A 24,416-nucleotide genomic window follows, 5' to 3' on the forward strand; every position below is an offset into this window, starting at 1 on the left:
CACTTTGCAGACTTAATGTTTTATGTCCAAATATGCCTTATGTAATAATAATAATATTCAGGATTCTGCTGTAGAGTCCACTGTCACGGCCACCTTTTTTTCAGCTTTTTATTCTCGGTTGACCTGCATTATTGCAACATTAGAGGCCATGGACACATTTTTCCATCTCTCTCTCTTGGTCTTGTGATGGTTTGTGTATTTTTGTATTGCACTGCTGCACATTTTAACATAGTGAGGGGAAGCTTGGCTTATTTTGGTTTTCCATCTCTGTTCTGAAAGAGAATTTAGTTTTGAAACAGCTTTTAGAGAACCAACAAGTTGCTGTGTAACACTGTGTAATCTGTTGCGGTGAAAGTTCATTGTTGCAAAAAGCTGACAATTACCACAGAGAAAAAAAGGACAGCTTCTACAACCTCAAGAAGGAAGGAATATTGAGAACTGTTGCAAAATTAAAAGCAGGTAGACTGACTGAACTGACCAACCAAGTATCGATGGATCGACTGACTAATTGATTGATTGATTGATTGATTGATTAATTGATTGAGTGGTAAACCTGCATTACCAGTATATAGTAAAACCATTTTAAATGAATGGAAATATGAATTACTAAAGCACAATAACATTAGAAATTAAAAAGGACCTAAATCTAATTTAAGCAGTTTATTTCAGATTAAGTTGTGCTTACATGATGTATATTCCTAAATTATGGGGAATATTCCAGCACAGGAGTGTACAGAGAGGGGAAGAGTGAGCGTGTTAATTGGATCCCAGCAGCTAATTTTTGCTCCAGACTCTTCTCAAAGGTTAATCAAGTTATGATTTAAAGTGGTGACAAAATAGACTAAAATGTATAGTACCTCGATAATCACCCTTATAATCATTTGTTGATCAAAGTTAAAGAAAAAAGTATATGGTAGCCTACTACCTTCACACCATTAATGTTCATTTATCTCCATGTTCAGCTGGTGCATCTTCCAAAATTGACATGCGCCGAGCTTTGATTTTGAAAACATCCTAGCGGAAGTGACGTCGATATCCTTTAGCTGCAGTTTTGTTTTGGCTGGCTAGTAGTAGCTACTAAACTTCATCATCATAAATCTATTCATTCATCTTCAACAAATGGACTGTTGCATTGTATCTGCACTGTGTTGTTTTATATCACTTTATTTACTTCTTCACTTGCTGTGTTTTATTTTCGCGGATGCAGACTTCACTCTGCTGTGGGCAAGTCTGTTAGGACACAGGCCAGGTGAGTCAGGTTTCTTATTCTCAGACAAGGGAATGTATCCCAGACGATAAAACGGGGACAGTCATTGACAATGTTTGTATTCCCCGATAAGCCCTTATAAGATCAAAGTAAATCGTTAACAATATAATTAGCTAGCGTTCACGTTTGATCCGTGATCCTGTGAATGGTCTAAAGTTTGTTTCTGCCAAATCTCAATTTAATAATCAATATCGCCTCAAAAATCCAGATTGTGTCAACCGTGGCTAAAATTGCTAGTGAAAGCATTTTTCTGTTGTGGTCAAGTTGGACCGAGTTTTAACTATTTATATAGAATTTACCATTTTAGAAATGCAGTGTCAGTTTTGCATGAAAAAAAGTCTTCACAGTAAATAATTACTATAGCTGTCAAATAAATGTAGTGGAATAAAAGGTACAATATTGTTCGTCTGAAATGCAGTGGAAGAATAAAGTGACAAAAAAGTAAATGTTATTTTCCACCACTGTCAACACACAACAAAACCCTATCACATTTTTGATTTATATATATCGTATAAGCTGTGTTTTGTTAGCTAGATATGACTTTTGCTTCCCGGGAGTTATTATAGCAAAATATATAATACAAAAAAAACCATTTTTAAAGGGAGGCTCATGTTGACATAGAGATGTCTCAGACCCAGCATATGACATGACTTGTTTTTTTGTTTACTAGAGAATAAGCTGAAAGGGCTGGTGGTGTGGGTCACAGGAGCCTCCAGTGGTATTGGAGAGGAGCTGGCCCACCAGCTAGCAAGGTGTGGGTCACGTCTCATCCTGTCTGCTCGACGCGAGGATGAGCTAAATAGGGTGAAACGTTGCTGTTTAGGTGAGATAAAAAAAAAAATGTGCAAACTATTATTGTATGGCCTGGCCAAAAGAAAGCCTAAATAAAATCCACTCACTTAAACTCTTGAACTTTGTCGGTGCAGGTGCAACACTGCAGTACAACACAGTAATAATATTGTTAATACTTTGCAATTGTACCTTCATATTCCTATAGAGTGCTCCGACCTCCGGGATGAAGATATTCGTGTTCTTCCACTTGATTTGTTGGACAGGACATCGCACGAGGAAAAAACAAAAGCAGCGATTCAGTACTTTGGACATGTAAGGCCACTGCAATTGATTTTTATAATACAATGTTCTCATCATTGGTTTCATTGCAACAAGAACATTTCTATTTGATCAACAACTTAATCGTGTGGAAATGCAGATTACTCTAATATGTTATTTTTAGTGGGTGGTATCGTTATGATGTTCCTTAAATTAATGTATAAAATAAACAAAACAAAAAACTCTGTCACAATATTTAAGTTTCTGGTTTTCAATTACATAATAGACACCCGTTTTGCCTTGTTTGAAGGACACCATATTCAGGCCGTAAACATTTCACTTTACTGTTCTCTTTTCATATACTATGTACAGATCAAACTGACCAGGCCAACATATTCTGTCCATGCATTGTAAGTTTTGTACACTTTTCCTTTTCAGATTGATGTCTTAATTAACAATGGCGGCCGAAGCCAGCGCTCTCTGTGCTTAGAGACCAGTGTTGATGTGTATCAGGCCTTGATGGAGCTCAACTTCCTGGGTACGGTCTCCATCTCCAAGCAGGTGCTGCCTCACATGACGCAGCAAGGCACTGGGAGCATTGTGACTGTCAGCAGCGTAGTCGGCCTTGCTGGGGCACCCCTGGCAACGGGATACTCTGCCAGCAAACATGCTCTTCAGGTGAAGGGAATACAGATAGTTAACTGTTTGGATCATAGCTACAATAGCCACACACCATTGTGTTTGTTTTCTCTGATTTCATTTCTCTAGTGTCCTCAGACAGTGTTTGCCAACAAGTTGTTGACTTAATATTTCACAGGAATGCTTATTTTTATCACGAAGCAGGTCTGGATTATCTGGATCTCTTAACTTTTATTACTTTGTGAAATAAATAACTTTACAAGTGATTAGCTGTCAAGGCCCATGGAAGTCCTGTTGCTGATTATTACTGTATTTTCTATAGGGCTTCTTTAATTCCCTTCGGACTGAGATGACTGACTTTCCAAACATACTCATCAGCACAGTGTGTCCAGGGCCGGTGCAGTCACAGATTGTCCAAAATGCCTTCACAGAGGAACTGAACAAGGTATTGGTAATAGAGCTGTAGATTTAGAACATAGCAATTTTACCTGTATGGTATTTTTTTGTGATATGAGATTAGCTATTTCAGTAGTATGTTTTCAGTAACCCGTTTTCCTTCCATTACCTTAGCCTGTGGCAGCAGCTGGTAACCAGGAGCACAAGATGCCAACAAGTCGCTGTGTGCGTTTAATGCTGGTGGGAATTTCCAATGGTGTCAAGGAAATGTGGATTGCACAGCAGCCCTTTCTCCTGTTTTACTACGCCTGGCAGTACGCTCCCACATTTGCCTGGTTCATCACAAACATGTTGGGACGAAAAAGGGTGCAGAATTTCAAAGCTGGTCTGGTATGTATATCATCTCCTTTCAGGAAATCTATGCGTACAAAGTCAATATACTGCGTATTCAACTAAGGCATAGGCTATATTTATCATCAAGGCGGCCCACCTAAAATCAAATATCGCAATGTTTTCTTAAATTGCTGATATGGTCGCCCATTTCCACTGTTATGTGCAGGGGCGGACTGGGACAAACAATTGTCCCTGGCAATTTCTTCCTTTACCGGCCGACATTTAGACGGGGACATTATTTGCTTTATAATAATTACAAAAACCAGGCTCACGTGAGATTATGGCACCCTCAGCATGAGGCGCACTTACAGGCTTTCATAAGTAAGTAATACACACAATTCATAAAACTTTCAAATAAACTACCATGCCACCATCTTAGAATATAATGGAAATGCTTGCATATTTAAAACCTATTATTACATACTTAAACACCCAAAACACCGAAGTACAAAGGCATAGCGGACCAGATGCAAGCTTTTATTTTAAAAAGTAGAAGTCCGACGGCACCAGACGGGAGGCTCCAGGCTGCAGCTGTACATTCTTGCATATTTTTGTCAAACTAGTGTGCTTTCTTGCTGAGAATTGGATCAGAACATTGACATGTCTGTCTGGTAAATATGTAGCTGTAGCCGGCCACAGATAAGTTTAGCACAAAGACCGGAAACAGTGAGGAACAGCTAACCAGGCTCTGTCCAAAGGTAACAGCCTACTAACACCTGTGAAGTTTTAATAAACAGGTTATATCTGGTTTAACCCGCACGAAAACCCAATATTTTCAATACCAGTACCAATACTGTGAGTTCGATACCAGTCCCTGGACGATAATTGTTTCGATAACAATTTCAGAAAATACATTTTAACAAAAAGAAATTACAACATTACGGCACAAACCTTCTTTTTTTTTCAGCTCCTACTAAGTGAGCCCTTCTCTGTGCGTAACGTAGTTTTTCCTGCATGCCTCTACGACGTGTAATGTCAGACAGCCAATCAGCAGCATTATTAGATCTTGGTAGAAGCATGCTGCAGTTTATTGGCTCACTGACACAAATGCGATTTACTCCCTAGGTATTGATATGTATAATTTGGTATTGAATGATGAGGCATTTTTCGATACTCGATACTAAGGAGGCAATTCGGTCGGGGCCTAAAACGCATTGAATTCGGTACCCAGCCCTAGGGAGGGGTTATGTGATGGACTATTTCTTGGTTGTGAGCAGTTGCCTGGCAACCAGGGGAGACTCCAGGAAGCTCCAGTCAGAACTATTGTTTCAAAGTTGGGGGTAGCTATACTGGAAATTTTCTAGGTCACTAAATGTATTGAGCCAAAATGAGTGGAAACACCTGTATGGGTGTACAGGACTTTTTAAACGTCCCCTGTACTACTAAAACAATAATTTCTATATTTAAGATGTATGTACACCTGGTCAAATTTAGACAAAAAGGCTCACTTTAGTCAAAAGAGCTCACATGTGATGGGGCTAGTTTGTTGTTTCTGTATGTTTGGCCTTGCTATTGCATTCTGTATAGTTGACCTTGCTCTGTTAGACCTGGGACCAGCGGATTGTCACGGTGTCAAAGGACTTAAAATACCTGAAAAAAGCAGAACATGGCAGACACTATACAGAGCTGTGTCTTAACAGCTGGGGGGGCCTCAGCTGTTACTGACCTTGCTTGAGTCTAATAAGAAGAAGACGGTGGCCGGGGTATGACAGTGAGCATGACTACTTCCCTGTGGTGCTGACTGACTGACCAGTGTGCCTGTTGGCCTCTGTTAGACAATGACAGCTGAGGGCTGGGAAGAAAGGTCATGTTCCAACTGGCCAGACACTGGAGCGTCACATGCTCTCTCTCAGGAAGGTCTGTGACGTAACATTTTGAGACCAAAAAAAAAAAAAACTTCTCACTTCTACACAGTATTCCTAAACAGTGAAAACACACTGGGTTAAGGCAATGTCACAGTCATGCTTGACTAGGGTTGCAAAGGGTGGGTACATTGCTGGAAAGGCAAGTTAAGCTTGGGAATTTTTAAAATGTTGCACAATTTCAATATAGAAATCGTACCTTTTTAAACCTTTTATTTGTGGGGGAAAATGTAAATATATATAAATATAAAACAGCAATACCAGGTCTTTTAGCATGTTTTGTTTGAAAGTATTCACATTCAATTGAATTGTAACCATGCACTGTGTTCAGCAGCACACTCCTCCATCACAGAAAAGTAATTAATTAATAATTAATAACTTCTTAACATGTAGCAAGCTGTTATGTGGGATGTAGCTTGATTGAGCATGCTAATTGAGGAGTTTTAATGTATTTCCATTCATTCTTTATTGTAAAATATTTCTTTACTTTATTTTATAAGTGAGTTCTCTTTAAACCCCAAGTTTGAAGCAAACAGCTCACTGTGCTAAAGTACCTTTCCCCATTAGTTAACTTGCTAGCTAGCTAGCTTACTCACCTCATGTCACATTGTATGTATTTGACTAATTGATGGATTTATTTGGCAAATGTATGCGTTTGTCTTCAAAGATCGTTCTGTTGATGAACAAAGGGCTTAGTCTTCAGAGGGTTAATCGATTGTGATTTCATTTCTTTTAGAAGGGTTTACAATTAGGCCTGCTTATGACATATTAAAAAGTCTGTCTCTATCTGTAAATTACAGGATAAATACAGTATGGGCACATAACCCCCACATTTCCATAAATTGATTAAAATCCCTACTTGTGACCGCCACACAATAACTCCAGATTTACAAATGTCACCAGGAAGCAGTACATGTAGAGATAGTTTATGTTGGAATAAAAATGCTAAACTACAGTAGTAGTCTAACATTGCTAACAGCCAGCCCTTTCTTTTGCAGGATGCGGACTCTGCATATTTCACTAAGCCCAAGACCTCCTGAGAGTCACATTGTCAAGGGGAAACACATTTAGTGCATTCCTGCTGTTCGTCAAGGAAAGTGATATGGCTTTTCCTGCAAAATATGGGTGTCTTTGACACAACTGCTTTAAAAGCTCAGAGCTCTCAGGGTCTGATTTAAAAAATAAATAAAAAATTGGTACACATTTCATTATACTCTCATCTCTAATGTAGAGTTAATCCTATGTTTTAATGTTTAATTTTTTTCAATGTAAGGAGCATCTTCAGATTATATTAACTTCTGGCTGTAAACCTGCATGAATTGATAACATGAGGATTACGGAGTCCATGTAATGTAGCACTAGCACTAACCTTTTGAATGCCTAATAAAATTTAGTTTGGATCAATTTTCTTCCCTGTCAAGTTTGTTTAGTGACACAACAAAACTGCTTTGCCAAGCTATTTAATTATAAGTAAATACAGGTAAACATATAAAAATCAACAATATGTACAAGAGAATATGGACAAATTCTTCAGTCTAAATTGTAAACAATTGAACTGTAAACAAAGCAATAGCACTAAACACCTTACATATACCGCAAAACCCAAGGCACATCCTTGATATCTTAACAAAACATTACAATTCTTGTCCTGTTTTTGTGAGAGTCACCTGAAAAGTACAATAAAACCAGAGGTATTCAGCAGATGTCATCTAGAGGGAAGGTGAGCAAATTAATTCACTTCCTTTAAGTACAAACTTTAATAAACCACAAGACGTTTGTGCTTCGGTGGGAACCTGTATCAGGGATTTTTTTCTTCTTTCATGTGCTGTTCTAGGAGGTAGTCCACATTGTCAGTTAAAATGTGTTAACGTAATTTTACAACTTGTACAGTGATGATGTCACTGCTTCTTCCTCTGTGGTGCTTTGCTGTAGTTTCCCCATGAATTTCCAAATACCCATTAACTTTGAAAAAGGACAATTTGCTGTGGTAGTACCAACTTAAAAGCATACTACTCCCTCCCCAGAGTATGTTCAGCAGAAGGGGCAGAAGAAGCCACAGGTCAGAGACAGGGGAAGTGAAGGGGGGCTGAGGAGTAAATGGGGTATCCTAGAGGGGGATCAGCTGCCTGGACAGTTAGGTTTCTTAGCATGAAAGGGTGAGCCTGGATGCTGTAACGCTCCTCGTCATCATTAGTAGCATACAGGAGCTCCCAGGAAAGGTTTGCCCACTGGCCTCGCACCCCTTCTCCATTCAGACGGCCTACTTGCACCAGCTGTTCCTGCAGGGACAGGACTCGCCCTGTGTAGGTCCCCTGTGGACAAGGACAGTCAATCATGCAAAAGTAATACACACATTTCACTGAGATTTGCTCTAAATTGCAATTTTAAATACCCTCAATTTTATTCTAATGACTGAATATGAATAAGTTGTATGCAAGGTATCAACAGATGTAGTTTTATATTTTGTAGCTTAGGCAGGATGTTATAAGGACTGGTGCATGTAATTACCATAGCAAGGTCGTGTCCAAGAGCGAATAGGAAGGGTTTCTCCTGAAGGACACTGTCGTGCCAGCCTTTCTCCGTCACCAGGCCAATGTACCAGTCCCTTTCATATTCCTCCAAGGTGCTGAACAATTCCTCAGGGGACTCCATGGGCCCTAGACTTGCTTGATCAAACAGCAGCTTGAAACTGAACCTGAAGGCGAACAAAACCATAGAGGCAGAATTCAATTAAATACACTTTTTTTTTTCTGGCATGAATAATTCTGATCTAGTGATCAGTTACCAAAACCAAGAAACTCTAACCAATCTGCCAATTTTACCTGAAAGCCCTAAGCGCGAGATGGTAAAGTTCTTTACTAGAGGAGAGCCATTCGAGTCCTTCTGTCCATGGTATATCTCCACAATAGAGTCTGTAGACGTAACTGGGACTGGTGAAGGCAGACTCTGCCCCCAGTGAGATGAGACATGAAAGTGCAACCTGTGCGTGCAGCTCTTTCAAGGCTTCATCCTCCTTCAGGGCTTTGGTCATGTCCTCCGAGGTCTCGCCCTGCACAGCAGGCCCAAACTGCCCTAAGGTGAACCGAAACCAGTCCTCAGGAAACAAAGGCCTGAGCTGCAGCAAGCGGGATGGTAGCAAAGGCGCAGTCCTCCACCCTGTTGGTAGGTTGAACACCTCCGACTGGGGGCAGCTGAAGTTTAGCTGAGGGAGAGCGCCGGCACTCTCTCTGAAGACCTCTGGGTTACAGCCTTTATCCACTGCTGGCATCCCGATGCCCAGACCCAGAGGCTGCAGTGGTTGCAGGGCAGAGAGAGCCATATTTTCAAAAAGACTGTCCATCTCCACAGAGCCTGGCAGAGAGGCCCCTGTCTGCAGCACTGCATGTCCAGGCTGGGCCTCTGCTGTCACTAATGCCACTGTCCGCCTGGCTGGTTGAGGTCCAAATAAGTCATCCTCATCTGACCAATCCCCAAAGGAGGTCAAACTGGAGCTGTCCTGTCTGAACCTGAGCGAAGACACATTGGATTCCACAATCACAGCCTCAGGTAGCTGGTTACAAGTGGTCTGGGCCAACTGGGAAGACTGGGACTTCCTGCCTCCAACCCCAGGCCCTTCTTCACTGCTCCATAGAAATCCTTTATGCTTCTGCACACAGTATCGGAGGAGCAACCAGATCAGTGCTTTCAGAAAGTCATCCTGAAGTTTCCTCAGGTTGTCATGAGAGTCAATGATGCCAGAGAGCACATTTCGGGCATCAGAGTAGACTTGCACTGCAAGGGCAGCACAAGGAGTGAGGGCATTCCCCCAGTGCAGGTTAAAACCCTGGGTGAAACCAAGCCGCTCAGGCCGCTCAAAAGCAGCCTCAAACACCTCATCAACCCTCCGTGCCTCCACTGTGTGGCAAGATGTCTCCTGCAGCTCCAGACCCTGTAACAAACCACACAGCACGATGTAATATTTCTGTAAATGACTGCAGTGATTCTAAATAGACAAATGAACAGATGCAGTACCTTAATGTTCACTGTACAGTAGCCATATCCTCTCTCCAGGATCATTATCCAAACCATACGGTCCTGAAAGCGCCCAAGAAAATGAGAGCCTGGAGCTAAAGAACCTACAAGGGGAGGGGGGGGGAGAAGAATCATCAGTCATCCATGCTTTAACTTGTAAAGAGATGTGATCTGTACATTGAGGGCAATAAGGTAGAGAAACACAAACTATATGTACATGGGGCACAAATCTTCCATTTTCCATCAGCTGTGCGTACCTCTGCTGACTATGTGGATAACATGGCTACTGGATGAGCTACAGGGAGACACGTGCCATCACAGTTGTACAGGAAGGTCATGATACTGTTTTAACTGGCTGACTGCACAGAGATCTAAATATTACATCTTTTCTTAACCTTGGCTTTCCATTAGTCTCAGAAGATAGACGTCTGAGCAGAAATGGCAAGGTGATGGAGGCTTTTGTTTTAAGTTGACTGGTGCTTGCTTGGCTCAAGAATAATGCCACGTCCCATAACGACATCTCAGAATAGTCCCAGCCGCTACCTCATGATGGGAAGGGACAAGCTGGGCAGACTCCTTTCCCCACTCACTGCTCCACGGCCCCCAGTGTGAGCAAAGCAAGAGAACACTACAAACTGCCATCCTTAGACTGTGAGCATCAACCTAAAAAGAGCTTATTCTGAATTATACATCACAGCTACAGCACCCCAAGCTCACAAAAAAAAAAAACAAGATTGAGTGATGACATCATCTCAGCAGCTTTATTCAGTTTTGAATCATGAATCCATAAATAATGATTCTCTACTTGCACCATGTTTTCTCTTGCCCCCTCCTGATCGAGCACAGAACAAAATCCTAGCAGCAGCTCCGTTTGGAGTATTACACGGTTAATGGTGTGGAAACATTTGGATGTAATGAATACAGATCAGAGCTATTTTTTCTGGGTCACTTCACAGGAAGCTCAACTGGATCATGCAAGCTCACATTACTGCCAGCAATTCCTCTTAGTATTAAAGCATATGAGGTGATGGTTCAATGCTCTTAGATCTGCATACTGTCTGTACTTGACCCATAGGAAAGTTCAGTCACTGCAACTATAGTTAATGTCAAAACACATTGTAGTAAAAATAAGTAAATAAAATGTTTCAATCTTGTTGGAGCTCGGTGTGTGCACTGGTGTATACTGTAAATAAAATCAGCAAAGAAAAATTATGTAACTGAAAGCAAAATAAAAATTGAAGCCACACTGAGTTATTTAATTTTAGAGATTGTTCTGTAGCTTTTAATGAATCAATTGGCAAGTTAAATAATAATATATTTTAATAATTAATAAATTTCAGTTAATTATTATTATTATTATTATTATTATTATAATACCAAACATTTGTGAGCTATTAACTGATTGGTCAAACAAAACGTTTTTTTTTATAATAAAAACAATAATTTGCGGCATTATTTAGATCTGATTATAATGAACACTGGATTGGACTGGAATGGATTATTCTGATAGATTTGCAGATCACATTAATAGAAAACTAAACTAATAAACAGTGTTTACTTAACAGTGTAACACTTGAAAAAGGAAGACACTACAGACAGAAGACATCAAGCATGGACAACTAACCCAGTGACCCTCTTGCAAAGGCCGTCCTCAAAGCAGTGGCCAAACTTCCGCTCATCTGCTGGTAGAAGATTGAGTCCGGGCAAGGACAGGCGGTACCTACGGGGCCTGGCCAACTGCGCTGAGGTCTGGGGAACCCCACCAGGAAGATAGGCAAGGTGAAGAGGGGCAGCAGAGGGGCAGAGAGCAGGGCAGACAGGGTCACGACCACCAGCAGCAGTGGGCATAGGGAGGCATTCAGAGCCAAGAGGGTTCCAGCCGACTGACGGCGCTGCTTCTTCTCTGTCCAAGATGTCACCAACACAGTCAGGGTGAACTTTAGCTTGGCGAGGAACTGGGTCAGTCTGTCAATCAGGAGGCCCACCTGGATCAGTAACACACAGGCAAACATGAAGAGCACTGATCTACTGAGCCAGCATCAGGTCTTATCAGCTGATGTCTGTGTAATATAAGGTTTGTTTGAGTGATTTGTGTGCTTCATTCATTTTTTGTTTTTTAGTTACTTTTTTCTTTTTCAATATCCACTGACCAAATCGAATGCAATCTATTACAACAGCTCATTCATAAATTCTACCTTTGCCAGGACAATAATGTGCCGTTATGATTGGCACTGTCAGAGAGGTATTACACTTTAACTATATCTTTATTATTGAGGTGGTAGTTTGCTGTGGTGTTGAACTGGACTGTGTTATATTTAGGTGTTTCTAAAGTTGTGCCCCCCATTTCCAAACAAAAGGAAGGTAAAAATATTGGAAACATTTTAATACAATAACAGTCCAGTACAACACAACCACCTATGACCTAAGTAATAAAAATAATAAAATATAGTTGAATTATCACACCTCTCATTTTTACATTGTCCTAAATTTGTGATCTGATCTGTTGTATTGGATTACATAAGAAACTGTGTAGGTGTACCTAATAATAAATATATTTTATCATTAAGGCTCTGTACTAATCTGAAAAAAAGTGCAATATGTTGGAAAAAAAGTGAAAAAAAGTTATCAGTACCATTGATGATTTGTCATGTTTAAGTTTTGACAAGATGGTCCCATTATGGGCTAAATGCTTCAGACAAATATTGGTATCTCATGCATGTTAACAGTTTAGCATGGGGAATTACTGGAAGTGTTGGGTCTTTGTAAATTATAGAGTGTGGTCTAGACCTACTCTATCTGTAAAGAGATAACTATTGTTGTGATTTGATACTATAAATAAAATTGAAATTGAATTGTTCACAGCTTGTAAAACAATCGTAGTGGTAGTGGTGGCACTGTTTAGGTTAGATTTAAGCCTGCAGATATGATATACAATGTAGAAGGACCCAATGTGGGGTGGAAATAAGGGAAATATTAATGTTGACCTCACCAGAAGAAGCTGAACTCCAGTACCCAGGTTGTCCCACCCTGGCAGCATTTTGTTTCCAGCTGCAAGCTGCACCAAGACCACCACTACCATTTGCAGCAGCGCATCCTCTGAATTCTGCCACACCTGTACAGCAACAAAGCACAGGCATAAAAATCAAGCAAAATACTTAATTATTAATCACATGTTAATTTTTAAGAAGAAAAAACACTGTGGCTCAGGAGATGGAGCGGGTTGTCCACTAATCAGTAGATTGGTGGTTTGATCCCTGGCTCCTCCAGTCTGCATGTTTAAGTGTCTTTGGGCAAAAACTGAACCCCAAATTGCTCCCGAAGGCCGTGCCATCAGTGTGCGATGTGCTTAATTGTCATACCTTTCAGTTTTATTTAAAAAAAAGATCTGTGATTTGTGCTGGAAATCTGCCTGTAGTTACTATAAAAAGAAAGTCTTTATTGTAATAAATATTTTCTTCATTTTATCTTCACATTAGACTGTGAGCAAGAGTGAGTGTGACCCTACCACTCTAAAGGCTCGTGTGAATCCCACACTGAGGGAAGCCCTGTGAAGCAGCTGCAGAGATTTGTCCATAGACAGGAAAGCAATCATTGCAAATGGAGACACTGTGAAGTAAAACACACAGTTAAGTGCAGGTCAAAAACACATTAACATACAGAGCACTGCGGTTTTCAAACCTGAGAGAGATGTTAAGATTGGAGAACATCCGACTTGAAATACACATTATAACAAACTCACCAAGATGAAGAAGGACTCTTCGGATTGCTGCAGCAATGTATAATCCTCTGTTCCTCTGCTTAAAGGTCTGCACACTGGACATGCCTTTAGGGTACAGGGGATTGAGGAACACCCCCCCAAATACATAGGCCCCCTGGATCTCTCTGAGAGCCCAGCAGAGGCAGAAGAGTACGAGGAGGAGGTAACTAACAGGAGCCTGGGGTCCCGTAACCAAGCTCTGGGACTGAGTTAAACCAAGGAAGTGATGCAATAGCCCTGCCTCTGCCATTGCCACCAGAAACAGGCTCAAATATAGCAGCAGCTCCCTGCAGCCCAGATTCCAGCCAAAATTACTGGGAGGAGGAGGTGGCGACCCCCCTCTGCGAAATCCACGGCCCCCAAACGCTGCCCTGGGACCTCTGCAGAGTGTGCCAACTTGGCTGAGGTCCAGGCTCAGCAGAAATCCCGTAGAGATGGAAAAGAGAACCACACCCAGTGTTGACGGGATGAAGTAATTACACACAGCCACGCCGGCAGATATCCCAAACATTAACAGCAGCCTGTGGGACAGCGTACACACAATAAGTTAGGGCTGATGATACACAGGCTACTGTCAAACTTGTCATTTCAATAGGATTATTAGAACCTGATGAGAACTAGTTTCCCACATAACATATGTGTTTTGCTCAAATTGCTGCTGTAAAAAACACTATTCTTTCAATATACCTGAGGTTGCTGGACATGGGCGAGCCTCCTAAGCCAAACACGAGGGCCTGCTCCATGCCCCAGAGGAGCAGGGCATCCAGGGGAGGCAGTATACCTAGCGCCCACAGCAGAGGTAGGAAGAGGAACAGCACATGGAGAACCTGGCTGGCCAGTTGGAGCTCAGGGACAGGGCCTGAGAACCTAAATCAGAGCCAGATATTGAGATTATGTCAGCAAGTACTGTAAATACAATAGCATTCTATATGAGGATATCTCAGTTAATTAAACTATTGTGTTGCTGTTGCTTACCTTTCAGCCAAGTCCACAGCAATGAAAATAAAAATGTAGAGGGGCCGGGTGAGTGGGGTGATCTCATAAGTGTCCTGTGCCTGGAAAGTGGCTGTCTCTGTGGCTGTATTTACGATGAGGGAATACTCAGCTATACATAGTGTCACCCAACTCAGGACAAAGACGACCAGGGAAACTCCAATGCTGCCATAGAGAGCAGTCAGTCTGCCAAGGAACACATACCATGTCCCAAAGCCACAGAGCACCCCAGCTAGTATTGTATGCAGCACCACATTGAGTCCAAACCTCTTCCCTGGGGCAATAAATCGGACTGTCTCTGGGCTGACACAGTGGTTAAATTCCACTTCCTCTTCATCAACCAGGATGTTGGGCCCACCTAGTATCTCCACTGTGCCACTCCTGTGAGCAGCATACAGTGCCAGGCCCTGGACACCCGCTGCAGCCCCGAACATAAGCATACCAGACAGCACTGTGGCATGGAGCTCCTGAAGCAGCTGCAGCTGGCAGAGCAGAGTACCAATGCCCCCAAAAAGCCATGGTGTCAAGAACAAGACAGCCTGATTGACATACACATATGGTGGAGCACAATAGCCCAACTTGAAGCGTGGACCCCCCAACACTGTCTGAGGGAAGCGCTTCCAGAAGAACTCCTGCTTGTACTCATTAAGAAGGGGCACATCTGGCCCCATTCTGACCATTCCCAAAGGGGTGGCAGGTCATCTCCACACAGCTGAAGGAGGGTGTCCATTCATGGTCCCAATGAAGCCGTCTGCAATAAAGCACAACCTCTGTTAGGTAATAGAGAAATAATTATTACCAAACAAACTAGAGATGCCCAAATACAATATATTATCGTCATTGTCATACAACAGTAGTCCCAGTCTGTGCCTCTCATGTAGTAACATTACACAAACTGAAGTTGAATAAGTAGTAAAATAACTTTTAAACGACAATACTATCAATTATTTTTGCTGCCTGCATTTGGATGATTTTGGAACTTCTGAGAACTCCCAACTCACTTCTTACAGCTGTCATACTATAAACAGAATACTAGGGGTCACTGCAAGGTTCAATTGTAATGAGCACTAATAGATAATAATAATAATAATAATAATAATAACAACCATAGATCATTGTATTGCTAATATCATTTTATTCCTAAACAAAATAAATGTCTGAAAAACCAAACTCTTTGGCACTAATTTCTGTATCAATCTGATACCATAACGTTGTCAAAGCATCCCTGAAAGTGAGTTAAGGTTTGAGTAAGTTGATATGTCGAAATGTCGTTAGCAACTTATATAATAAGTCTCCATTAATAGTGGATGTTTTAATAAAATAATCGCGAATATCCTTTGGTTTATAATGTATTGCACACAATAACATACAACCAGTAGCAACAGCTGCAGTTGCCATGAAAACACACCACAGAAACAACAATAGCTTGTGGATGCGCTAACGTGGGTTAATCCGCTGAAGCTAGTAACGTTACCCGGACATTTCAAGTCACAACTCATATAAACAAACCGGGTAATTGTCGAGAGGTAAAATGTTTTCTGGACATCCTTGAGACTGTTCTCATCTTTTTTACGTTAGCTAGCTATATAACTGTTAGCTAGCGAAGTCTTTTCAGCTTGACTATCCGTTAGCTTGCTTACTAAATAACAGGTAAATAACAGCATGTTGGCAACCTGCGGTGACACTGTTGTGAGACAAACTTACCGTTTGCAGCAGAATAACCAACCGCAGATAGGCTTTGTGTAATTTTTACGATATAGGTACCTAGTATTATAAGCAAACAGGCGGAAATCGCCAGCATTAACATTAGCTGCGAGCTAACAGCTTGAAAGCCAAGCAACGTCGGCATGATACACAGACAGATTGTAACCAATAGGAGTGGAGAGAAGAGAAGAGCGCGTCCCCTGATTGGCTTGATAAGCATAAGCACCGCCCCCTATACCACTCAACCCCACCCCTGCACACAAGTTGTTAAAACATAAGGGAAGACAATATATTTAGTATATAATACTACTAGGCCTATATGTATGTATACATTCTTATGTAATTCTCTATTAATTCTTTACAATCCTTTGAGGTTGAGGCAATGGAGAACAGCCATCAGCACATTAAAATAAATCCCTAATGGCTGGTCAAGGTTGCTGATCTGGGAAATGAGGCTGTATACTATTCCCGATTTGTATCCAAATGTGCACACACGTAGAAAAACGCTAAGACTAAGAATTTCTATGTATTATTATTATTATTATTTACAGTTGCATGTTGGATGTTCAGTAAAGCAGTGATCCCAACCAGGGGTAATTACCCACCCCAGTCCTACTTCTGCATCCCTGGGGATACATGGAAAGATTGTAGTAGCTCAACTAATTAGAAAATTTTGAAATTATGATTTGATTAAAAGAATATTTCCATATAAACATTAAGTCAACTGTAACACCTGAACACGTGTTGCAGGCAAAATAGTTAGCAAGCACAGAGGTTTAAACAGCTAGCTAAAAGTAGGCTAATGGATGGTAGAAATAAATAGCTAAAAGTAAATGCTAAACACTTCAAAAAGTAACGTTAATGGTCAAATATTCAGCTTCACTCCAAGTAGCATGTAACCTAGGCTAGAAGTATTGCTTACCAAACCAACCTTTGACAGTTCAATTGTATGAAAAACGTAACAATATCCACTTTTATATAATGTTTAGTGTTAAACATTTGGAACATACATTGGGAATCGATGACTGCTACCTCAGACCGAAAAAGTTGGGAACCACTGCACTAGGCTAAAACCATAGATTGTATAAAACAGCTAAAAAACAGGTACACACGGTACACAGAGTGGTAAAGCGTGACCATGTGCGCCACAGACAATGCGCGCTCCGGTGCACAAAATTGCCACCCGCGAGCTTGTGAGCATTTTGACCTATTTTGACCAACAACACAATCGTAACCCGGTCAGTTCACCGCGACACAGTTAGCCTAAGTGATATATCAATGCGCACACAGCGAAACTCAGATCAGATCATGTGTTCAACAACAGCAGTAACACATGGTTTATAAACGTGCAGATGCGATGCTTTACCTTGTAGCCCTGTGAGTGGTCACCTCCGCATGGCGCGCGGAGAATACAGAACTGCCAAAAACGTTGGCACATATCTGTTGCGTTCACTTGCTGTTTGTAAACAAAAATGAAGCAGGAGGTGTTCAGTGGCCATCTAGTGTTTTTTTTGGAGTCTGTTTAACTAACATTGAATATTGAGAGAAAATAAGCTTTTTTTATTTTTTTTTAGAGGTATTTCGTGACTGGCCACTACAAATATAGGGTGTGTGTGTGTGTGTGTGTGTGTGGGGGGGTATTCATCGCATCGTTTGAAATATGAAGCTCCAAAATAGGTTTGTAACCATAAAACACATTAAAAAGCTTAAGGATTTATTTTTCATCAGGTCAAAGATTAATTTAAATGGGAATAACTTTGAGCGAAGCAAAATGTCAATACTAAATATAATAATATAAAGCAGTGCTGTCAGTCAGGCCCATATAAAGGACACATTACTGATTGTCAGTTTTTGAGTGAGTAGGAATCACATTTAACTGTACTTCCAGCTTTATTAGAAACTGTACTGTATAAAAAGTTGACAAAACTACATGAATACAGTCAAAATGAAAAATTCAGATATCCCTCAATAAATAAAGGATTTTACCACAACTCTCCTTCCACTGAACAATGAAAAGACCATCCCTGTTTGCAATTATAATTACATCAAATGACACATCCCAAGGGCTTGTTTATCCACCTTCTACTATATAATTATTTAACCTCTCATTTGCCAGTATCTTTAAATCCTGAATCTAATGCGCTTAGTCGATTCCAAAACTGACATAGGATTAGAAATATTAATATTACATTCTAAATCCGTATTTTTTATGTTCTTATCACAAAAAGAGCAAATCCTACAAGTATTTTATTATTTCAATATAATGAAAGTGATTGTGGTCAAGATTATGCCTCTCCAAAATGTTTATTTTAGAAGAGGGCAAAAAGGAGGATAATAAAGTGATCAACTAAAAAGGCCACAATATCAACACAAAGAAAGATAATAATCTGGCGCCAAGGAGATTAAATTGTTGTTGTTATTCTTCACTGAGGCTGAGGGGATAAGGGTGAGCAGGAGGTTGTTTCCTTGTCATCTTGAAAAAGCAATTTCTGCTCTGTGTAGGACACAATAAAACATGACAGAAAAGCCCGTCAGTCACAACATGTATTGCACCCTGTAATCCTCCCATAGCACCCTTTATTTAAAATATTGCTCCCTTTTTTTGTAGCTGCCTGATGAAGAATATCAACTTGGATAAAGACTTAAGAGCTATTAAAGGAGAAACACAAATGCAGATATAATTAAATAAAAAATGCTGATACCAAAGTGCCTACACTCTACAAAAAGCAGATCATCTGATGGTGCTCTGAAAATTGACTCCAGTTAAATTGACAAGAAAATTGGGTATTTATCTGCTGTTTGGTTCCGTACCTTGTTTTCATCATTTTAACCAAGCGACGCGCTATGTGTGATTGAAATAATGTGATAAATCACACGCAAGTCCAGAAATGAAAAGCAGTTAAGATTTAATGCTTATGTGAAGGCAAGTCCAGAAATGAAAAGCAGTTAAGATTTAATGCTTATGTGAAGCGGGCTTTCACGCAAAATATCTACACAAAATAAAAGCATTTTTCCTTTTCATTCTAATTGTCACTCTCGCTACATTCTTTTATCTGTATTTCCTCGCTCTCCATTCATTCTTTATTTTAGGGAGCCTCACAGGAAACAAATTACAGGAAAATGACAAACAACAACAATAACTTAATGACAGATTTCAAGAGAAGCAATATAGCAAGATTGTTTTTGAATAGATGACGTATTTGTAGGGATGAAAAATTAACTCTGGGACATAATATGCACCTTTTGAAAACAAAATAATTTATATTTTCATTATCTGAATTTGTTCGCCATCAGCAGCCAAATGTGAAGAAATGTTTTTTTCAACAGCAATTCCAAGTCAAGTGGCGATGTTGATGTAATTGTAACCTTTACCAAAGCACTTCTTAAGTTAATAAGAGCTGGTAAATAAGTAATGCACGTGGAGTTTAATGTTGTTTATCCATTACACATTCGGCGCATAATACTTCAATGAGCATTGCACAAGATGCAGCATTATTTTCAGCATCAAACATCAATAAATGTCCTCATCCCTCTCACTTCACTCACAACATCAACCAACACTGGAACCTGATAGCAGTGAAAACATGGTCCATTCAGCAATTATTCACAGAGTCTTGGACTAATGGTGCTCTGAATGCACAGACACAGCAAATGTAGAGAGTTAGTGGACCAGAAGTAATGGCCCCATACAGAGCATGTGTTTTTCCGTGTGTGTGTGTGTGTGTTAGTGGGGATGGGAGAAAGAGCATCATCTATAACTGATTCACGACAAGCACAAACATGTCTAATTATGAATCCGGACTACAACTGTAGAGACCAACTCACTTTCCCCTCTTCCCCCCCCCCTCCCGCCTGAGCCAGGCTCCATATCAGGCAGATGAAAACATAACCTGTCACATTCCATCCCATTAAACCAGCTACAAACCATGTGGTCTACTCACATGGAGGAGCGAAGAGAGGGAGAGAGATAGACCGAGAGAGCAGTGCATCTGGGTTCACTCAGGACTGATGAATTATTCACAATCTTTATGCTAATGTCATTTTAACGTTAAAAATACTGACAGATATGCAAACTTCAACATACTGTATGAAGTGTTATGCTCACTATAAACACTATACACAGACATACAATTGCATTAAAACAGTTATATTTCTAACATATCCATATTACACATACTGTACACAAATATAAAATGTGTAATTATCCTTTGCAAGTGAGCTCTTACTGAGCCCCCAAATCTGTGCATTAGAGTTTTTTTTTCTTTTTTAATGTGAGTCCATCAGCAGCCATTTGATGTCAGACAGAGCAAGGTAATGACAGTGCACTCACTTGCACAGTCATTAGCCCCGCTTAATGCTGGGAATTAACTCAAATTAAGTGAAGTTAAGTACATGCATTAGAGGAGCTTGTTTGGGGAGAGCTTTTCACTTTTGCTGCCTAGAGCTTGCTGTTGCCTCACATGTTCAGCAAAGGCCACACAGGCAGGGAACACAAAACTAAAGCATCCACACATGTATGGTATCCGCCTTCGACTGATAAACTACTCCTTACAGGGCAAATGGTAAATTCATTGAGGACGGATTAGTGGTGTCGTACAGGGGGAGCTAATGGAGCTCTAAGGACACCTAGTGGTGACATTACCACCACTGCTCCATAAAGCCCAGAGTTCAGGATGGTGGAAGAAACATGACAGAAAATGTTGCTGCTTCTGGCATCAATGGTTTTAAAGTAATGTCCTTTGAGAAGGGTGATCTTGGTAAAAATTAACTCTTTTCTGTTGTTTACAATTTCGGCATATATTTCCCAAACCTTGGTCCCAATTTAATTATGTTTGTTGTGTTTTTTAAGGGTTATGTATTATAAAAAAGTACAGGTCTCAAGTTCAATAAAAAAAAAAATTTAACTTTACAAGAAGATGTTGAGAAAGATAACAAAAGGTCTGCACAATGACGGTGAGCAAGGTGTTCTTTCTCTGCTATAACATTTATGTCGAGGTTGTTTGATGGAAACAGATGCCCTATCTAAATCTTTTCACACAGGTTTTTAATCATACAATTATTAGTTTGCCTTGTCTTTAGAGTTCCCAGAATTAAAATGTTTTAGATCACATAATATAGGCTGTATCCTCCTCATTTAAGGCTCAGACTGCTGTTTTTGTTAACTACAGGACTACTAGACTAAACTGACAGGAAGACAGGAAGGATTATAATCACATGTTCAGCAGAACTGACATCATAAATATCAAGTAGAGTAGATTCATTTCCAGTTACACACGAGATTTGCCTATTAGTCAAAACTGTGGTGGGCTTTTCGAAAAGAGGCTAACATGATGAAACTGACAATCTCTGAAATCCATTTTGGACCTTATTCAAGATTACATTTTTATCTGAGTGACTGCAGATTATTGTCCAGAGAGAGGTGTGCTAAATATGGATTATCCACTTGTTGGGGATGCATTTGACCCCATGGAAGCAGCATGCCAGTCACACACGCTCTTACATCTGTGGGTGTTTTTTCACTTGTTTGGGGCCAAGGATGGGATAGCAGCAGAAATGACACCAAAACCTCTCATCCTCAGATTACCATGGTTAGTGATCCACATATGTGGAAACAAAATAAGGTCACAGTCATTATGAATGCATTTGAAAGATATGCATTACATGCAACCTTCAATTAGCCTAAAAACTATAATTCAAAGAGTGGCAAAGGTGATTTATTGATATGTAAACATTAAATTAATTAAAAAAAAATGTTTACAGAAAGTTATTCATCGCCATGTCAAAAAACCAAAGGCACTTGAATTGCCCTATGTTCTGACTTTTTCCTCATTAAATATGCAAGTGTATGCAGATGCTCATACATTAAGGCACAAAAACACCACTTTCAAGATATGATGCCCTAAAATACCTTAACATATGATATTTGACCACAACACTGGTTCACAACACACATCTGTTCACCTTTCACCAGTGTATGCTCCATCTCTTCTACTGCTACATGGGTGGAGGTTTGCCACCATTTGGAAATCTGGAAAATAACAAGGGCAAGTGTATTCGATTATCTTTTAAACAGATCTCTCACATTTTAAAGAAGCATAATCATATCTCTTGAATTCTGGATTTACTAACCTGCTGTCTTGCTCCTGGCTGGGATACGTGATGATGACTCTGTTCCCATCATGAAGGAGACCTGTGGTTGGCAGGTTGCTTCCTGTTCTTCGAATGTGTCTAAAGGGAATGTCAGCGTGGCCGCTACGAACAGCATTTCCAGGCTTGTGCTTCTTGTCTGAATTGGGAATTTATAGACAGCCAGAATAAGGAGTGTCAAACCAGTGGTCAACTTAATACACAGTGTAGTTTTCTGGCATATCGTTATACTAGAAAGTACATCATTATTACTATTTAGAACTTAAACAACAGACTGTTTGTGTTGATCTAAAGCTTGTTGTTATGCACATTCATATTCATCAAGAAACTAATGATCTTCAAGAGGAGAAATGTCATACACTTGTAAGTGTAATGAGATTGGGCCTCGTCCACGCTACTTGGCAGGATATCATGCCCATGCAAAAAGCTATGTAGTCCTCCACTCATAGTCATTCCTCTTAGTGGGGTGTTTCGAGGCATGAGGGGTAGCAGTCCCGGTAGGTTTATTTCAGTGGTAGGAAGAGAAGATCCAGGGCATTGGGAGCATGGCTATAAGAGAAATATTAAATAGGGAGCATTAGAAAGACAGAAGTAACACTCCAGGACAGGATTACTTTAAAAAACACAGCAGATGTTCAGATAATGTGTGATCCTAGGACCAACTAAATGTCTCTGACCTACTGACATTTGCATCCAAACCCTGTAACGGTTTCTCTTTTCTCTAACTTCCTATAACCACTACTGTCACTGCAGTGTGTCCACACCTTGGTGATTAGATTGCTTATTGTTCCACATATATAAGCATCTTATAGGAGAACAGTAATTACTACTCATCAATAACAATGTTCAAATTCAAACAAAAGCAGAGGCACATGCATAAATTGACAGTGACAACCCGAGATGGCAGTTCGGAGAGTCAATAGGGGGAGGTTTGAGTTTGTGTTTTTAATGAGAAAACCCAGGATTTCTGCTCTGCCATTTCCACATCTACGATTAACAAACAGAGGGGGTCGTGTTGACCTGGCTAATAGGGGGTAAATCCACTAGTGCATTATCGGCCAGGCACATTTCATCTAATCAGCAGGATGATGCCAGCAGGCTTAGGCTGCATTTAATTCAGAGCTGCAGGAGAATTACTGCCTTGGTCTCCCATCACATGAACATTAAATCAGTCAGACTGAAAGAGTTTGATCCGGGCTTTCTTCTCTTTTTTCGTTGTTGACATTTAGATTTTTCAGTTGGACTGCATTTTACCCGATAAGGCTGATTATAAGCTTTTTTACACACAAGGCTTTAGTTCATACAAAGAGGGAAGTAGAGTGAGAGTGTTGGAATGAAAGATTCCTTTCCTGCAAACTAACCTTATTCCTAATCCTACAAACATATCATAAACAGAGGTCACATGTCCCTCCAACTCTCTCCTCAGCACAAATGTCCCAACCTGAAGGTATAAATTGTGTTTCAAAGCCTTCTCCACATTACCAGGACTATAAGGTATGGGGGATGAATGCTGAAGCCTTAGTTTATTTATTTTGTTGTCCTTAAATTAGTCACATTTAAACAACAAAAATACAATACTACAAATACTTTGGTGTCCTCAATGGTAGCTACGACCCTGTATGTGTGTGAGTGTTTCTGTGTGAGTATGCATATTGTGTGCAGCTCTCACTGATGGATCAGCAGTGAGGAGTTCAGCCCTGGTCCTCTCCTCCAAGGTGACCATCACTCCGTCCAGGACCTGTAACTGGGACAGACGGAGCACTACTGCTTGCCTGTGGAGAGAATTTTTGGCCACCTGGAAGAAAGAAAAGCACCTGTTTGATAAAACAACACAATAATAAATGATATTGAGTCCAGCCCTGAGACATCTGGGATAAATATGATGCTATGTGGGTCCCATAGTTATTATGTTCCCAACAGCTATTCCAGTGACCCAGCTGACAGCAGCAGATAGCTCCCAGCTGAGGGCAGCCTTACAAACTCAGCCTGTCCAGTCACAGAACTTAATGTTCCTATAGGACCCTGCTGCTGTGATTAAGTTGTGAGTGTGTGCCAACGGATGTCCAGTGGAGAGGAGGAGACAGACGTTGGCTAAGGGACATGGGTGGGGTAGCAATCTCATGCTGTCAACAACAGGAGGTATTGTCTCCAGGGTGGCTGTTGGCCTCTACCCCCTGGCAGGATTACCCCCCATCCC

General features: G+C 40.6%; 2 protein-coding genes across 6 annotated transcripts in view; one reads left to right on the plus strand and one right to left on the minus strand.

Moving 5' to 3' along the window:
- The first annotated feature begins 1,002 nt into the window (after window positions 1-1,002).
- dhrs7 (dehydrogenase/reductase (SDR family) member 7) lies at window positions 1,003-7,011 on the plus strand. Its single transcript, XM_039786205.1, has 7 exons — window positions 1,003-1,249; window positions 1,938-2,090; window positions 2,265-2,371; window positions 2,756-2,995; window positions 3,279-3,401; window positions 3,527-3,742; window positions 6,606-7,011. Exons 1-7 carry the CDS (start codon window positions 1,120-1,122, stop codon window positions 6,645-6,647), a joined length of 1,011 nt encoding a protein of 336 aa, XP_039642139.1. The 5' UTR covers window positions 1,003-1,119; the 3' UTR covers window positions 6,648-7,011.
- A 256-nt stretch (window positions 7,012-7,267) lies between these two features.
- Window positions 7,268-24,416, minus strand: part of LOC120549338 (pecanex-like protein 4) — a 32,132-nt gene continuing 14,983 nt past the window's right edge. Inside the window, exons 1-11 of one of the 5 annotated variants that reach the window (XM_039786199.1) lie at window positions 17,439-17,530; window positions 14,351-15,119; window positions 14,063-14,242; window positions 13,358-13,896; window positions 13,124-13,224; window positions 12,608-12,730; window positions 11,243-11,603; window positions 9,619-9,722; window positions 8,430-9,535; window positions 8,116-8,302; window positions 7,268-7,919 (exon numbers count right to left, since the gene is read on the minus strand). In XM_039786199.1, coding sequence (XP_039642133.1) covers window positions 7,668-7,919; window positions 8,116-8,302; window positions 8,430-9,535; window positions 9,619-9,722; window positions 11,243-11,603; window positions 12,608-12,730; window positions 13,124-13,224; window positions 13,358-13,896; window positions 14,063-14,242; window positions 14,351-15,048 — 3,651 coding nt within the window. In that variant the 5' untranslated portion in view covers window positions 15,049-15,119; window positions 17,439-17,530 and the 3' untranslated portion in view covers window positions 7,268-7,667. Of the gene's footprint in view, window positions 7,920-8,115; window positions 8,303-8,429; window positions 9,536-9,618; window positions 9,723-11,242; window positions 11,604-12,607; window positions 12,731-13,123; window positions 13,225-13,357; window positions 13,897-14,062; window positions 14,243-14,350; window positions 15,120-16,072; window positions 16,230-17,438; window positions 17,531-18,338; window positions 18,567-18,961; window positions 21,647-22,033; window positions 22,101-22,201; window positions 22,359-22,578; window positions 22,769-23,888; window positions 24,015-24,416 lie in introns of those variants that run through there. The other 4 variants (XM_039786198.1, XM_039786197.1, XM_039786195.1 and 1 more) reach the window with 4 other exon arrangements.

Source organism: Perca fluviatilis, chromosome 20 (genome assembly GCF_010015445.1).
Source record: "Perca fluviatilis chromosome 20, GENO_Pfluv_1.0, whole genome shotgun sequence".
NCBI classification, from domain to species: Eukaryota; Metazoa; Chordata; class Actinopteri; order Perciformes; family Percidae; genus Perca; species Perca fluviatilis.